The sequence below is a fragment of the Sporothrix schenckii genome (assembly GCF_000961545.1).
Source record: "Sporothrix schenckii 1099-18 chromosome Unknown Cont47, whole genome shotgun sequence".
Classification (NCBI taxonomy): Eukaryota; Fungi; Ascomycota; class Sordariomycetes; order Ophiostomatales; family Ophiostomataceae; genus Sporothrix; species Sporothrix schenckii.
Window position 1 is genome coordinate 3351734 of NW_015971148.1, and position 16845 is coordinate 3368578.

Sequence of the window (16845 nt, forward strand, 5' to 3'; positions counted from 1 at the left end):
GGCGGCGACGCTGCTCGTTACAGGTGGACGTAGGTTGATATGAAGGTGAAAAGAGGCCGAGATACGTGGATGTCGGTCTGTAGACGGCCGTACGAGAGAGGCACTTGTGCAAGGCACAAGGCAACAAAAGAAAACGAAACAAAGCAGGAGAAATGGCCTGTTAAGCCGACGCCACAATAAACTGTACCATGAGGCTTGCTGTCGTGGGGGGTTACAGGGCTGAAGTTGGGAATGTATCAGCGCAGGGGTAGCACCTGTCCGACGAGTGTGATCCAGACCAAGCGGGGAGCGGTGCAATTCGAGTCCAGATGGCGATTCGAGCGAGGAAGAGGCGTGTATGTCGCAGTTGCCGCGAAGTTCGAGGGAGTGAGCGTCGCGGAGAGTCAAACGGTAGTTGAGACAGGACTATTTACCGCAGGGCCGTTATACGTCGTATAATTTTGTGGGCTCCTTGGGCGGCCAGGGTTTCTTCGAAAGTCGCCTGCAGCTGACGACGTCAATCAACGGAGGAAGCCGATCTCTCTGACGGACAGTCGCAATGGGCAGGGAGGCAGGGGATCAACGGAGTTGTTGCAGGGCGCAGGCCGTCGAATTGTTTGGCGGTGGCGGGGTGCTTGCTATACGTCGTAATATGGGACTGGGCGGTGCCAGCCACAATATGGAGCCTGTGGGTGATGCTATGTCGTCGAAGTAATCTTAGGTCTCGTGTTCGTTTACGACGGAACGGGTCGCACGTCAGAGGCGAAGAGAAAAGAAGAATGTAAGACGACCGAAGAGTGCGACGGTGAGAAATGGATAATTTTAAGAGATCGGGGAGAAGTTCCGAAAGAGAAAGAGACGACGAAAAGAGAATGGAAAACCAACGCCTTGTCTGCTGGGCTCCTGAGAATCTGGGGAAGGCGCATTGAAGGCAGGCGGCGTTCCTGCTAAAAGACGGCAAAACAAAGGCACAAAGGATTGCACAAAGACGGTTGGGAAAGTGCAATGGGGGAAACCGGGGCCATATTGGCAGGAGGGCCAGAGGGCGAAGAAGGTGCAGGCTGGCACGCTGGGAGAGTGGCGGATTTTAGGGGCCTTGGGGCCTTGATGGGGCAAGTGCCATGGGATGAATAAAGCCATGTATGTCCCACATCCACACAAGCGAAAGCACCAACCAGCCAGCAGGGGTATGCGATCGCCCAATCATCAGCGGAGAGCAAGGCCGCTAACGCATCGCCAAACCAGCCCCAAAGGACACCAACGCCAGGCGAGGGTGGCCAAAAACAGCCCAAACCGCTGCTTTCCCACGGGCCGCCAGTAAAAACAGGAAGAAACGAATGCGCCAGTCACCATTTGTCAGAAGGCTCACGAGCCAAAGGAAGAGGCTAGGTCGAATCCAGGCGGCTCACAGCGAGCTATTCCGATAGACTACAATGTACAACATAGAGGAGAGGGTTTGCCCGGGAATTTCCAAGCGTTGCAGTATACAGTGAGACTGTGTATTGCTGTAATTACGGCGTAAACGCAAATTCGAAGACATTCACACCTTGCGAAAAACCCGCAGTCTTTTCTTGTGCAATATAGAGCCGAGATGGGCTGCTTCATATAGCGCATGGCGCCTGTCTCGTTCCATAATGTCCCCGCGTCACTGACCTACGAATACGTCTAGACCGTTGTGTTCCCACTGTGCGTCATATTTTGTATTATTGCCAAGGCCTTGCGGGACAATGACAAGCGTTGGCTCCTTTGTTCAAGCAATATGTCGTACTTTTCCTCGTACTGATGCGCACGTATCTATTTCGTTGACGGGGCCATGCAAACACACAGAAAGACAAAAGTGCCGCTGCCAATTGCACGCAATGCCAAGTGAAGACTTGTCCTTCGGGCAAAAGAGGGAATATTCATCCGGGTCTATATCTGCCTCACTGATAGAAGAACGCCCTGGGAAGGCAGTCGGGAGATCGGTGGCGGGAAGGCGCGAAATAGCACTACCGCGCTTTTTCAGTCTGTGCAAATTTATCCTTGTCTATTTCGTCCTGTCACGGCCTCCGTGAGTGTGTCCGACTAACAACGGAGAACTCCATCTAGCACGATCCGACCTCGTCCTTGCAGTGGAGGCCGTGGAAGCGGCGGAACAGGACATCGCGAGAATGCCCCGAAAGACTTCGGATGCCCACATTTCGGGGCAATAGTAAGGGACAAATCGGCGCCACCAAAACCGCCAGGGCCTTTGAGCTGATACGGTAAGATATCGCGCTATCGGATAAGTTTGTTGCCTTACGAAGCGACTTGCAGACGTAATTTTACCATACAAGCCACTCGAGAAACGATGGAAGACAACGAGCGTCAGCGGCTCATGCTGTCAGCAATCTCGCGAATGTACATGTACAGGGCAAGCAGTGGTCCGTTAGTATTAGTTTCAGGCTTTAAAAAATGTCAGGTACACGAAGCTGTGAGACAGCGTGAGAATCGAGGCAAATCGTGCCAAATCATCGGTGGGTCGCAATCAACCTGCCGTCTTCAACGCTCGCTGAACGACGTAAGACTTACATCGTAGGGAAGCTTCCAAATCAACTCCAGCCTTCGACACCACCACCCTCTCTGCCTCTGTAACGGAGAGACCAAGGGGAAATTCGGATGCTCGACTCAAGACACGACGCATTGGCCAGCAAGTGGCCAGCGCGGCGGGGCACCATCGGTGGGAGTCGTACGAATTAGGTCGTAGGCTATTGTCTGTGATCAGTATTGACACAGAACGGAGTGCATACGTTGAACGGACGCTGAAAGTACGGATTTCCGGATGGTGATGACCAAATGCTTCTTGCGGAATATCAACCGTACGGGAGTACACCATCCACACCGCTGGGGTTGTTCGCATGTCCTTTGTGCCTACTGTTTTTCACGCCAATATTTAGTATTGTCGTCATTTTCAACGAAACAAGGCAATTTGACAGACGCAACGTCCTTGGCCTGTTGTGAAAATGTGGGGAAGTGCCAGGGCAAAAATAAAACCGAAAGACAACACCCCCAATTCCGACCCAAAGGAGATCTTTTTCCAGCGACCTGGTCTTGTTATGGACTAAGACTGTGCGTGATGAGACGACTACCCAAAGGAGCCTGCAGATTTGGTGATGTCAACTTCCTCCTCATTATCCTTGAAAAGCCTGCATACATTAATCGACCCTCTGACCGGACAGAGTGGTAATGTATCTTTGAACGTTGTCACCCCTCCGTCCGGTCCGCCTGTTATATTTGCCTCTCGGTCGCGCATGCATCGCAATGTCTGACCGGTGGCAAAAATTTCAGGTCATTCGTCCTGGGTTTGCTTTGCAAAGTTCGTGGACAACAGCAGTTTGGCCTGCCACTGGAAACCTGTTCACGTGCCGCATCTACTCTCGGGGATTGCCGTCATCCGGTGTCCCTGTGGAAGGAGCGAACGGCGGACTTTTCACATTCCCTCCTGGAGGGCAGGAAACCAAAACAAACACGACGAAACCAGTTTCCCCCAAACGGGAAAAGCAGAGACGATGCTTCTCTCCTTGCCGTGCAGAGTTTATAGTCGATTCCGCATTCGCCGCAAGCAGTTGCGTTGAGGTTCGTTGCTCAATTTTCTGTTATGTCAACCAGCGCCGGATGTGCCCGTTCCTTCCGCAGTATGGTGTATTACACCGTCCCCAACCAGTCACGTGCAAAACGACTGACGGTCACGCTTGAAATCATTTCTATCATGACAATCTCATAATTCCACATTTCACAAGCTTGCACTCTCTGTCCATCCACTGATGCCCTTTTGCTCTTGACTTTTATATTTTGAAATTTTTGGTTCACATTTCATAACAGATAACCCGTCTTTTAGAATTTTAAACACCTTATTTCCGTTTTTCCCGTCCCACCTGAGCTCAACGTACGAGACGAGGCTGAGATACAAAAACGGAAACCCAAAACGTCAAGCAGATGAAGCATGTTGAGACAAAATAGAAACGAGAGGCAGACACCCGCCAAGCACGACAGCAACGCTTACTCTTGGGTCAGCTCGGCAATGCGGGCCTGGATGCGCTCCTTGCGCTGCTCGCGCGTGAGTCTGGGGGTCTTGTACTTGAGCGACTCGGCCTTCCACTCCGCCTTGGACTTCTTGGGGCCCTCGCCCTCGACCTTCTTGAAGGGGTCGGCGCGGATGGCCTCGTGGGCGTTGGTGTACAGCTCCTCCAGGTCCTCCGCGGTGACCTCGTCGTCGGTGTACTGCTGGAACTGGCTGCGGAAGCGCTCCTCGTCCTCGTCCTCGAGCAGCTCCATGTACTCGCCAACGTGGCCGCCGAAGATGTAGTTCTTCAGGACCTCGGCGTCCAGCTCCTTGGTCTCAATGTCGAAGCCGGGGAAGCGGTTCTCGGAGTGCGGGATCAGGATGCCGCCGTCCGAGGCACCCTTCATGGCGCCAAAGACACGGGCACCCGTGGAGGTGCGCTGCAGACCGACGTCCAGGAAGGCCTTGAAGGGGCGGCGCTCCTCGCCGTCCTCGCCCTCGGCAGCCTCGGTGAGGGTGTACTCGCCATCGGGCTCCTCAACACCCTTGAAGGTCTCGTCGAGGCCGAGCTTGCTCAGGACACGGCGGGCAATCAGCAGGCCGGTGGCGTAGGCCGCAGCCCAGTTGGTCAGACCGTGCTCAATGCCGTAGGCGCGCAGCTCGTGGGAGTAGGCCGAGGCGAAGACCTTGTCGCCGGTGATCTCCGAGGTGACAATCTGCATGATGATGTCGCGGTTGGTGAAGCGGACGACAAGGCGGTACTTGGGCGCATTGTACTTGTTCTTGGCCTGGTTGATGAGGCGCTTGCGGGCATAGTAGTCGGTCTTGCCCTGCTGGCGGCGCTTGTACTTGGTCTGGAAGCGACTGAAGTACGCGCTGTTCTTGACGAGCTTGTGGAAAGGCTAAAACGAAAGAGAAAAAAAGAAACCCCGAGTCAGCAATTGTCGCTTCAGAGATAGATTGTGTTTTTTTTTTTTTTTTTTTTTTTGAAAAACTAGTCCTCCTCTTTCCAATCCGAAGCATCTTGCGTTGACTCTCATTCTGTCCCTGTCTCCCCTCATATCCATGTGCCATTCATTTTTGTATCGGCGGTTGTCGATGCATTATGCGTTCGGATCGAGTCGTCGATTTCGAAATAACTTTTCCTTTCCATCTTTTGTTTTGTCTCCGTCCAGGCTATGGCCACGAGGGTCATGCCGTCTCTTCCAGATTCAACTTACCATTTTGGCGGCTTGCTGTTGCGATTGAACGGTGCAAGGTGGTGATGGATGGGTGGTGGTTGGAGGGCGAAAGCAAGGGAAAAAAAAAGTGAAGCAATCCAGAGTACCAAAGTCTGCGCTACATTGAACTTTTTCCGCACAACTTTTGTGGGCTGCAAAAAAATCCCCACTACCAACCAGCCCTAGAAAATGCAAAAAGGGAACTGGCAGAATGGTCGGGGACGACTTTGGTCTGGTCGGGGACGAGCCTTGTTATCTTATCGCACGTGACATTTTTCCAGTCGCGTGACTTTGCACACGACATTTTTTTTCTTATGTCATTGTTGACCCACTTTTCAGCTCCGCACGGCACTAGCACATCCGACCACCGCTGTGGGGTCCCTTGCTCCTTCCCCGATATTCCCATACCTCGGCCCAATACGGTATGCTGGCCCTTTGGAATCCTCAGCACAGCAAAGTCATGGCTACGCCAACCCCAGACAAACAACGACGTCTGGGGTCGAGGTAAGCAGCACGTACCTCGTCACTGCACCTTTGCTCGGCTTGAGGTGCGAAAGGTCACCGTAATCGACTTCATTTCCGGCAGAAACCGGCAGAAACCGTCAAGATGGCAGTGCAAAAGCAGCCCAAGGTGATCTTGTTTGACATTGGCGGCGTCTGTGTAAGCGACCGACGACGAGGAGGGAGCAGCAAGGGAGCAGCAGGGACACAGCAGGAGTCCATTGACCGTTACTGACTCCATGCACAGGTCCTGTCGCCCTTCCAGACCATCCTGGACTACGAGATTGGCCTCGGCATCCCGCCGGGGTGGGTCAACCACTCCATCTCCGAAACGGCCCCCGACGGCTTCTGGCACAAGCTCGAGCGCGGCAGCATTCCCATGGACGCCGGCTTCTTTGCGGGCTTCAACCGTGACCTGCGCGACCCGGCCCGGTGGAAGGCCTTTTACGAGAACGCCCGCCAAAAGTCGCTGGGCACGTCCAAGGAGTGGCCCGCCGAGGTACCGCCTGTGCCTGACGTCGACGGCGAGCGCATGTTCAATGACATGATGAAGGCCTCCGACGTCCCCGACCCGTGGATGTTTCCCGCGCTGCGCGCGCTGCGCGCGAGCGACAAGTACGTGCTCGCGGCGCTCAGCAACACAGTCATCTTCCCGCCGGGGCACGAGCTGTACTGCGACAACTACTTGTCGCATCCGATCCGGGGACTCTTTGACGTGTTCATTTCCTCGGCGCATGTTGGGCTGCGCAAGCCGGAGCCCGCCATGTACCAGCTGGCAGTGCGGGAGACGGACAAGTACGCACGGTCATACGCAGACACACCACGCGGCGAGGTCAATGGCTGGAAGGACGGCGTGACCGCGGGAGATATTCTGTTCCTGGACGACATTGGCGAGAACCTCAAATTTGGCAAGAAGCAGGGCTTCCGCACGATCAAGGTCAACTTGGGCCGGGCATATGAGGCCGTCGACGAGCTCGAGGCCATTACGGGCTTGCGGCTGCACGGTAACCACCCCCGGCCTGGCTCTAAAGCACGGCTATAAAGGCACACGGCTGGGATGGTTGTATTAAATAGAGCGTTGCCATCGTTTTTGCTTATACCGGATATCATTTCTCCTATAATCATGGCTACTGCTATTGGTGCTGGTCCTCCTTCCAACTAGGCACAAGTATCCTCTCCCCCAGATGTACCCCATTAGGCGAGTCACGTAGTTACACGCAATGTCCGCCTCGGAACCAGCGGAGTCCTATCCGACGCACCAAACGGCCCATGGCAGGACCACTGTGCTGCGCACCGTCGTGGGAGATGTCGACGAGTGTGTCTCTCCAGCCTGGGGTGCTGAGACTGGTGACATTGAGATCGTAGTCTCATATAACCAAAATTGGAATTCACGTACCGATAGTAACACAGCTAACCGAGAAAGCAATACATATATGACAGAACACCAAAGGCTGCAGGATGCGAACGCCTGGGGCTCTAGTACAAAACTCCAATGGTGGCCAGCGACGTCAAACTCCTCTCCTCGGTCACGAAAGTCCACTCCGAAAGACATGCGTGTTATGATGCCAAGATCATGCCGTTGCGCAGCGCCCGCTTGAACCGTTCTGCAAAGTCTCGCGTACCGTCGCAACTGCTCTGGCTGCGTTTCTCCATCGCTGCTGGCATCCACTCCTGGATCTTTTCCATCCGGTGTTGGTTCTAGATGGTTAGCATGTGCGGTCCATAGGATACAGACTCCATGTTGGGGGCCTCGACGATGCCTACCGAAGGATGCGTGCTGATCCACTCTGGCGGCTGCACCTTTTGTGCCTGGTCCATGCGCCGCCAGAACTCCACCGCCTGCGACGGGTCGAAGCACGCCTCTGCCATGAGCATCAGTCCGATCAAGTCCGCCTCGCTCTCCTGCAGCCGGCTCATGGGCGTATTGAACACGAGCTCCACCACTGGTTGCAGAATAAAGTACGAGAGGCCGGCCGTCAGCACAAACGCGCTCGCCAGCAGCATTGTCGTGCCCACAGCCGACGACGCCCGCTCGCCATGGTGGTTCGCCAGGTTGTGCGCCAGCTCGTGGCCGAGCACCGCCGCGATCGCGTCCTCGTTGCGCGCCACGGCAAAGATGCCGCTGTACACAAACACCTTGCCGCCCGGTAGCACAAAGGCATTGACGGTCGACGGGTCGTCAATCACCACAATCTCCCAATCGCCCGGGTTGTCGGACATCCCACTAACCGGAATCAGGCGCGACATGACGTTCCGCACAACGAGCGTGCGCGGGTCATACGCCGGCAGGAACCGCTGGCTCTGTGCACGCGCCTCCTGCATGAGCTGCTCGTATTGCATGTCGCCAAGCATCTTCATCGAGTCCTCACTGAAGCAATTGAACCGCCGTCGCCCGGACACGGGCACCAATTCCATGTGCGAAAAATAGAACAGCAGGGCGGCGACGGCTGCGACCACCATAACCGTCTGCATGCTCGTGCTGTACATCGCCCGCTTGAAGAAACTGCCGCGACGGTGGAAGCCACTGTCTTCAAACGTCGCTTCGGGTGGCATGTCGCCGGCCAAGACGGGCACGCCCTTAAACCGGGCCTGTGGCTCCTGTCCTTGTCGCTGGTGTTGCTGATATTGTTCCCAGCGCTGCTGCTGTTTCTGCTGCTCCTCTTGCCAGCGTTGCTGTTGCTGGCGAAAGCTATTTGGGTCATAGTTGTACATCTGTCGGGACGAGCGCGAAAGCCATCTTTGCTGTGCAATCCGGAACTGGAACTGGGCAACAAAGGGCACCGCTACCACCGTGGTGGGTGGGAGAGGTCGCAACGCGCTGAACCGTAGGGCCCACACGGCTCGGGCGGGGGCCTTTGCGCCCGCCGGGGTTATTTGCATCGCCAGCATGGCGGCCGATGTTGTGTATCTTGTACACCAAAGACGGCGTAAAGAGAAAGATTTGCACTGAATCATGACGGGTCAACGGATCACAAAACGAGAATGGTACGAGGGCAGGTGCGCACCACTCAGCGTCCTGGGCGGGGAGGTGCAATGAACGTGATTATGTAATATCATCTCCACTTTAATTGAAAAACAAAAGGCCTTTCAAAATACAACATATAGCTCAGTAAGACAACGGGCAAGTGCAAGCATAATTATTGCTTATCAGAAAGCAGTAAGATACAAAGGAAAAATTGGAGACAAGTGAAGAGAAGAATTATAGAAAAGAATAAAACATGTCAGAACCACAAATTCCTAAAATCCAAAAATAATCCAAAAACAACCCTCAATTTCTTATGTCCCCAGTCAGAGCAGAAGGACAAAGAGGGTAACGAAACCCAGTGCAAACGAACTGACACCGGCCTTGGCCGAGCCGGCAGTGACGACATTCGAGCCGGAGCCAGAGCCCGAACCTGAGCCAGAGCCAGAGCCAGAGCCGGAGCCAGAGCCAGAGCCCGAGCCAGATCCACTGCCCGAGCCAGATCCACTGCCCGAGCCAGAGCCCGAGCCCGAGCCCGAACCTGAGCCAGAGCCCGAGCCCGAGCCAGATCCACTGCCTGAACCAGATCCACTGCCCGAGCCAGAGCCAGAGCCCGAGCCAGAGCCACTGCCCGAGCCAGAGCCAGAGCCACTGCCTGAACCGCTGCCGGAGCCGGAACCAGTAGATGTAGAAGTGGAGGTGCCTGGCTGTTGAGTCTTAGTGACAGGGCAGACAGTGGTAGTGACGGCATAAGTAATAGTCGTCACGTGTCCAGTGGGGCAATGTGTAACTGTAGTCGGGCACGACAGAATCGTCGATGTAGTGGTAGAGAAGACGGTCGAGGTGGTGTAGCTAATAACCGAATCGCTACCAGTTGGGCCAGCGGAGCCGGTGTTGGATGGACCGACAGAGCTTGAGGAAGCAAGGCCAGTTCTTGAAGGGCTAACGGAAGTAGATTTCGAGGAAACGGAGGTAGATCTCGTAGGGCTCAGGGCGGTAGAGCTCGAGAGAATTGAACTAGCGCTCGAAAGACTAATAGTTGCAGAGCTCGAGGGTGTAGAGCTGGCACTAGAAGGACCAACGGAAGAGCTCGAGAGAATAGAACTGGTAGACGAAGGGTTAACGGTCGTAGTGCTCGAGGTAACAGAGCTAGTAGTCGAAAGACTAATAGTTGTAGAGCTCGAGGGCGTAGAGACACTAGAACTCGAGGTAACAGAGCTAGTAGTCGAAAGACTAATAGTTGTAGAGCTCAAGGGTGTAGAGACACTAGAAGGACCAACGGAAGAAGAGGGCGAGGCCAAAGAGCTAGATCTCGAAGGGCTAACAGTAACAGAGCTGGCACTCGAAGGACCAACGGAAGAACTCGACGGAACAGGGACGGAGCTGGACGGTACGGACGAAGCAGAGCTGGCAACGCTGGACGAGCTGGTCGAGACAGAGCTGATACCCGAAGCGGAGCTAAATGTAGACCTTGAGGCGGAAGCGGTGCCTGACGAAGAAACAGATGCAGAAGCCGAGGTCGAGGCTGAAGTAGAAGTAGGAGCCGACACGGAGCTAACTGAGCTGAAGGAGACTGAGGCAGAGGCCGAGGCCGAGGCTGAAGCAGAAGTGCCACTTGACGAAGAAGACGAAGAGGCAGAGCTAGAGGCCGAAGTGCTACCTGACGAGACAGAGGCAGAGGCCGAGGCTGAGGCTGAAGTAGAAGTGCCACTTGACGAAGACGACGAAGAGGCAGAGCTAGAGGCCGAAGTGCTACCTGACGAGACAGAGGCAGAGGCCGAGGCCGAGGCTGAAGCAGAAGCAGAAGTACCACTTGACGAAGACGACGAAGAGGCAGAGCTAGAGGCCGAAGTGCTACCTGACGAGACAGAGGCAGAGGCCGAGGCCGAGGCTGAAGCAGAAGTAGGAGCCGACACGGAGCTAACTGAGCTGAAGGAGACTGAGGCAGAGGCCGAGGCCGAGGCTGAAGTAGAAGTGCCACTTGACGAAGAAGACGAAGAGGCAGAGCTAGAGGCCGAAGTGCTACCTGACGAGACAGAGGCAGAGGCCGAGGCCGAGGCTGAAGCAGAAGTGCCACTTGACGAAGACGAAGAGGCAGAGCTAGAGGCCGAAGTGCTACCTGACGATATAGAGGCAGAAGCAGAAGCAGAAGCAGACACGGAGCTAGCCGAGCTAGAGGTAGCCGTAGAGCTCGTACTATTGGAAGAGCTAGTCGACGAGCTTACACCTGAAGCGGTGCTCGAGGTGGAAGGTCTACCCGACGACGAGGCTGTAGAGGCAGAGCTGGTGAAGCTGGACGAGCCGGTCGAGCTGGAGCTGACATCCGTAGTGGAGCTGGAGACGGAAACGCTGCTGGACGAGAAGCCCGAGGCAGAGGACGTAGCTAAGCTGGAGGAAGTAGCGCTGGCCGTCGAGGAAGACCTTGCCGAGGCGGAGGATGTAGAGTTGACCGACGCGGATGAAGAGATGGTAGAGCTTACCGACGAAGTACTGGCTGAGGCAGAAGTAGAAAACGAGGCAGAGCTGGCCGAGACAGAAGCAGAGCTAACAGAGCTAAAGGAAGAGGACCTGGCCGAAACGGAAGATGTAGAGATAGACCTAGAGGACACACTCGCGGAGCTGCTGGTAGAGTTGCCAGTCGTAGAGCTAGACGATACAGAACTGGAGGAAGCAGCGCTAGCCGACGAGGATGAGCTTGGTGAGCCAGAGCTAGTCGAGGCAGACGACGTGACAGAGCTGGAGGCCAAGCTCGCAGAGCTGCGCGACGAAACGGAAACGGAGCTACTGGTCGAGTTGGCAGACCTAGAGCTAGTAAATACAGAGCTGGAGGGAGTAGCACTAGTCGAGGGCGAGCTCGGCAAAGCGGAGGCAGACGAGACAGAGCTGGAGGCCAAGCTCGCAGAGCTGCGCGACGAAACGGAAACGGAGCTGCTGACAGAGCTGGCAGACGTGATGGAGCTGGCAGAGCTGGCAGAGCTGGTTGAGTTAAAGCTAGCAGAGCTAGCAGAGCTAAAACTAGAAAGACTCGAACTGGAGCTCGCTGAACCGGAGGCGCTGGTAAAGCTGGCAGATCTAGAAGATCTAGATAAGCTTGAGCTGGCCGAGCTAGTAGAGTTAAAGCTAGCCGAACTGGCAGAGCTGGAGCTCGTAAGGGTTGAGCTAGGCCTGCCGGAGCTAAAGGTGCTGGCGGAGCTGGCAGATCTAGACGAGCTGGTAGAGCTGGAACTCGCAAGACTAGAACTAGGCCTGGCGGAGCTGGAGGCGCTGGCGGAGGTGGAAGCGCTGGCGGAACTGGAGGTGCTGGTAAAGCTGGCAGACCTAGACAAGCTGGATAAGCTGGAGCTGGCAGAGCTGGTAGAGTTCAAGCTGACCGAGCTGGCGGAGCTGGTGCCGCTAACAGAGCTGGGGGCGCTGGTAAAGCTGGAGCTGGCAGAGCTGGTAGAGTTCAAGCTTGCCGAGCTGGCGGAGCTTGAGCTGCTAACAGAGCTGGGGGCGCTGGTAAAACTGGTAGGTATCACAGATCTGGATAAGCTAGAGCTAACAGAGCTCGAAGAGTTAAAGCTAGCAGAGCTAGCAGAGCTGGCGGTACTGGCAGAGCTGGACCTGGAAGGGCTCGAGCTGGAGCTGACAGAACTGACGGAGCTAACAGAGCTGGTAGAACTGATAAAGCTGGTAGAGTTGGTAAACCTGGTAGATCTACTAGAGGAGCTGATAGAGCTAACAGAGCTGGTAGAGATAGGAGAGTTGGTAGATATAGAGGAGCTGATGGCGCTGGCAGAGCTGACAGAACTAGGAGACCTGGAGGGACTGAAAGAGCTGGAGCTGGTAGACCTGATAGAGCTGGCAGACCTAATGGAGCTGGCAGACCTGATAGAGCTGGCCGAGATCGTCGAGTTGGAGCTAACAGAGCTGGAGCTGGCAGAGCTGACAGAACTAGCAGAACTAGAGGGACTGAAAGAGCTGGAGCTGGCAGACCTAATAGAGCTGGCAGACCTGATAGAGCTGGCCGAGATCGTCGAGTTAAAGCTAACAGAGCTGGAGCTGGCAGACCGGGCAGAGCTGACAGAACTAGCAGAACTAGAGGGACTGAAAGAGCTGGAGCTGGCAGACCTAATGGAGCTGGCAGACCTGATAGAGCTGGCCGAGATCGTCGAGTTGGAGCTAACAGAGCTGGAGCTGGCAGAGCTGACAGAACTAGCAGAACTAGAGGGACTGAAAGAGCTGGAGCTGGCAGACCTGATAGAGCTCACAGAGCTAACAGAGCTGGCTGAACTGGCAGAGCTGGTTAAGCTCGCAGAGCTGGCAGAGCTGGCAGAGCTGACAGAGCTGGTTAAGCTCGCAGAGCTGGCAGAGCTGGCAGAGCTGACAGAGCTAGCAGACCTAGACCTAGAGAGACTAGAGCTGGCAGAGCTAGCTGAACTGGCTGAACTGGCTGAACTGGCCGAGATTGTTGAGTTAAAGCTAACAGAGCTGGAGCTGGCAGACCGGGCAGAGCTGACAGAACTAACAGAACTAGAGGGACTGAAAGAGCTGGAGCTGGCAGACCTGATAGAGCTCACAGAGCTAACAGAGCTGGCTGAACTGGCAGAGCTGGTTAAGCTCGCAGAGCTGGCAGAGCTGGCAGAGCTGATAGAGCTGGCCGAGATTGTCGAATTGGCGCTAACAGAGCTAGAGCTGGCAGAGCTGACTGAACTGGCAGAACTGGCTGAGCTGGCGGACCTAGAGGGACTAGAGCTGGCAGAGCTGGCAGAGCTGACAGAGCTAGCAGACCTAGACCTAGAGAGACTAGAGCTGGCAGAGCTAGCAGAGCTGGCCGAGATTGTCGAGTTAGAGCTAGAGCTGGCAGAGCTGGCAGAACTGGCAGAACTGGCTGAGCTGGCGGACCTAGAGGGACTAGAGCTGGCAGAGCTGGCAGAGCTGGTAGAGCTGGCTGAACTGGCAGAGCTGGTTGAACTGACAGAACTAACAGACCTAGAGGGACTGAAAGAGCTAGAGCTGGCAGAGCTGATAGAGCTGGCCGAGATTGTCGAGTTAGAGCTAGAGCTGGCAGAGCTGGCTGAGCTTGCAGAGCTTGCAGAGCTTGCAGAGCTGGCAGAACTGGCTGAGCTGGCGGACCTAGAGGGACTAGAGCTGGCAGACCTAGAGGGACTGGAAGAGCTGGAACTGGCAGAGCTAGAGCTGGCAGAGCTGGCTGAGCTGGCAGAGCTGGAAGAGCTGGGAGAGCTTGCAGAGCTGGAGCTGGCAGATCTAGAGCTGGCAGAGCTTGCAGACCTAGAGCTAGAGCTAGCAGACCTAGAGCTGGCAGAGATTGTCGAGTTAGAGCTTGCAGAGCTGGAGCTGATGGCAGAGCTGGCAGAGCTTGCAGAGCTTGCAGAGCTTGCAGAGCTGGCTGAGCTGGCAGAGCTGGCAGAGCTGGCAGACCTAGAGGGACTGGAAGAGCTGGAACTGGCAGACTTGGAGCTGGTAGAGCTGGCAGAGCCGACTGAGCTAGAGCTGGCAGACCTAGAGGGATTGGAAGAGCTGGACCTGGAACTGGCAGAGCTGGCAGAGCTGGAACTGGCAGAGCTGGCAGAGCTGGCAGAGCTGGAACTGGCAGACCTAGAGCTGGCTGAGCTGGAACTGGCTGAGCTAGAGCTGGCTGAGCTGGAACTGGCTGAGCTAGAGCTGGCTGAGCTGGAACTGGCAGAACTGGAGCTGGCAGACTTGGAGCTGACAGAAGCTGGAGCTGGCTGAGCTGGAGCTGGCTGAGCTGGAGCTGGCTGAGCTGGAGCTGACAGAGCTGGAGCTGGCTGAGCTGGAACTGGCAGAACTGGAGCTGGCAGACTTGGAGCTGGCAGAGCTGGAACTGGCAGAACTGGCTGATGAAACGGACGACGTGGACGATGTGGACGACGCGGACGATGCGGACGACGATGAACTGTTCCTGGAAGCCACGCCGACAAGGTTGACTAGCTGGTAAGCCTTGAGGTCGCTGATCTCAAAGTAGGTTTTGGCAAAGACCTGGGGTGAGTCGGCAACGTAGGCGGCGCAGCCTTGGGGGCTCGCTGGGTACCGGGGGTCGTGCAAGGCGGCAGAGCACGAGCCAAAGTTGTTGCCAGCACCATCGCCGCAAAAGTCAATGTTGAAGACAATGTGCTGCTTGGAGATGTACGAGTCGACGTCGCAGTTGGGCTTGCCGACGTACGACCGAGGGATGCCCCAGCCCGACGGATCGGGGTTGGCGCTACCAATGTCGTTGGGCAGGTCGGGGCTGCCGTGCTTCCAGCTCCAAACCTTGATGGAGTCGCTAGTCCACTCGACGGCATAGATGCCACCGTTGGGGTTGGCAAAGGGGCTGGTGGCTGCTGCAGAGCCAGCCGCTTCCTCGATGGAGCAACCAGTGCCGGGGTACTGAATGGGTGGATTGTCGATGGTGTTGTCACAGTTGGAACTCAGGATCTCGCCGGTAAACTTGGAAGGATCTTTGGCCAGAGTGCATTTGCTGCCAGCTGATGTGTGGACAGTGATCTGGTTGAACTTGGCGTCGTTCCACGACTCGTAGAAGTCAATCTCACCAGAGTTGGGCCAGTCGGGGCCGTACATCCAGCTATGAAGTGTCAGTCATACCATTGTTTCACAGTGTTGGGAGGCTTGTTTCCCCAGACAGCAAAAGACGTACAATGCAGGCCAAGCACCGCAGGCCGGGGCGGGCAGGTAAGAAAAGTTGGCCACGAAGAGACCGTGGTTGAAGGTGTCAGTACCCTCCAGGCGGACCGACTTCCGGCCAGGGCCGCTCGTTGAGTATTTGTTCTTCGAGTCGACACCGAGGTGGACCTTCTTGTCGTGGGTGATATAGGCAATGTCATTGGCAGCGGGCTGGCCTACATAGTTGACAAAGCCGTTGCTCAGGTCGCGGCCAGTGTAGAAGTCGAACTCGCTGAAGAAGTTCTTGTAGTCGTACGTCTTTTCGAGGAAATATTTCGAGGCAGCCTGGGCCGAGCTGGAAAGCGCCAAAATGGCGGCGGCCGAGGCCAACCGCATCATGGAGGGCGCCATGACGGTTGCGGATGCCGAGCTTGGTTGATGTTAGCTGGTGTTCGAGTATAGCAAGGCAACGACCGTCCAGGGCGGAATGGACGGCAGCTGATTTTAAATAACACAGGTCAGAGAGTCTTCCAAAAAGGAGACAAGGGCTTCAACGCACACTTCTAGAAATATAGAATATAACTTGGCACGCTACCGAGAGCGCGAACGAGAGGACGAGCAAAAGCAGATGCTCACGGGTGACGCCGAAGAGAGGACAAGCAGCAAAGTCGGCTAATGTTGATGAAAGAAAGAAGAAAGCAACGAGACGGAGCAGAGGGCGGCATCAAGGTGCGCGCGACGAGACCGTTAAATAAGTTTTCAGATCTGGTGGGAAGAACCATGTCACGTAGGGCTATGCCTCATTACCTCAATTCCAAGAGGGATGGCCTCGAACCGTGCATGCTGGGCAAGGCGTGCGTGGGTTATGGGTTCGTCTTCGACGCGTTGGTCAAGCGTGCTTCTGTCATCTATTCTTTGGGTGTAAGTCATTTCCCACGAACCAACGGTAGACTCGCCAAGACACCGTCGGTCCTTGACTTTGGGCGGGTAGTCGTATGCGCTCTCCATGCTCTTCTTGGCAACAAGGTGACGATGTGGGCGAGAAAGGGAAAGAGTGGGATGGGACAGGGAGTGGAGCTGCATGGAAAAACCCATCTGCAAAAGGCCCTGTGTAATACCATTGGCTCCAAACCCGCCGAGGCAAGAGGCGACGAAAGTGAACCAACCGTTGAAAATAAGGTGGAGGAATATCAAAAAGAACAAAGACGAGCCAACACGAGATAAGATCAAGTACGACTTAGCTCAGGAATGACGCCCAGTCTTAACCTTCGCTGGTCGCCTCTGTAGCTCGCGAGGAGTGGCCTGATTCTTGAACATCGCCGGAAGTGTGCATTTTGGGCTCCGTTTTGCGGTACTAATGCAGTGTGCCTTCGGTGCCGACCCAGGCGTGCCGGTGCTTGGCATAACGCCAAGTCCTGAATAGTAGAGACGGGGCGAGATGAGAACATGAACTAGAACAGCGTGCGAGTAGCACGGAATATGGGAATAGTCACGCCATGGTCGCGCACGATTCAGCCTCCCGGGCGTGCTTGGAATTC

General features: G+C 55.5%; 5 protein-coding genes across 5 annotated transcripts; 3 read left to right on the forward strand and 2 right to left on the reverse strand.

The window, feature by feature from the left end:
- Window positions 1–3996: 3996 nt before the first annotated feature.
- SPSK_04423 (large subunit ribosomal protein L5e) lies at window positions 3997–5040 on the reverse strand (the record flags this gene model as incomplete). Its single annotated transcript, XM_016731230.1, has 2 exons — window positions 3997–4902; window positions 4996–5040. 2 exons carry the CDS (start codon window positions 5038–5040, stop codon window positions 3997–3999), a joined length of 951 nt encoding a protein of 316 aa, XP_016585604.1.
- A 787-nt stretch (window positions 5041–5827) lies between these two features.
- Window positions 5828–6763, forward strand: SPSK_04477 (microsomal epoxide hydrolase; the record flags this gene model as incomplete). Its single annotated transcript, XM_016731283.1, has 2 exons — window positions 5828–5881; window positions 5969–6763. The coding sequence occupies 2 exons, from the start codon at window positions 5828–5830 to the stop codon at window positions 6761–6763; spliced, it is 849 nt and encodes a 282-aa protein (XP_016585605.1).
- Window positions 6764–7278: 515 nt separating this feature from the next.
- SPSK_04308 (peptidase) lies at window positions 7279–8610 on the reverse strand (the record flags this gene model as incomplete). Its single annotated transcript, XM_016731118.1, has 2 exons — window positions 7279–7419; window positions 7453–8610. The coding sequence occupies 2 exons, from the start codon at window positions 8608–8610 to the stop codon at window positions 7279–7281; spliced, it is 1299 nt and encodes a 432-aa protein (XP_016585606.1).
- A 64-nt stretch (window positions 8611–8674) lies between these two features.
- On the forward strand, window positions 8675–14416 carry SPSK_03845 (uncharacterized protein; the record flags this gene model as incomplete). Its single annotated transcript, XM_016730660.1, has 3 exons — window positions 8675–8718; window positions 9010–9382; window positions 9536–14416. The coding sequence occupies 3 exons, from the start codon at window positions 8675–8677 to the stop codon at window positions 14414–14416; spliced, it is 5298 nt and encodes a 1765-aa protein (XP_016585607.1).
- A 149-nt stretch (window positions 14417–14565) lies between these two features.
- On the forward strand, window positions 14566–15175 carry SPSK_10589 (uncharacterized protein; the record flags this gene model as incomplete). Its single annotated transcript, XM_016736934.1, has 2 exons — window positions 14566–14626; window positions 14706–15175. 2 exons carry the CDS (start codon window positions 14566–14568, stop codon window positions 15173–15175), a joined length of 531 nt encoding a protein of 176 aa, XP_016585608.1.
- Window positions 15176–16845: the final 1670 nt, after the last annotated feature.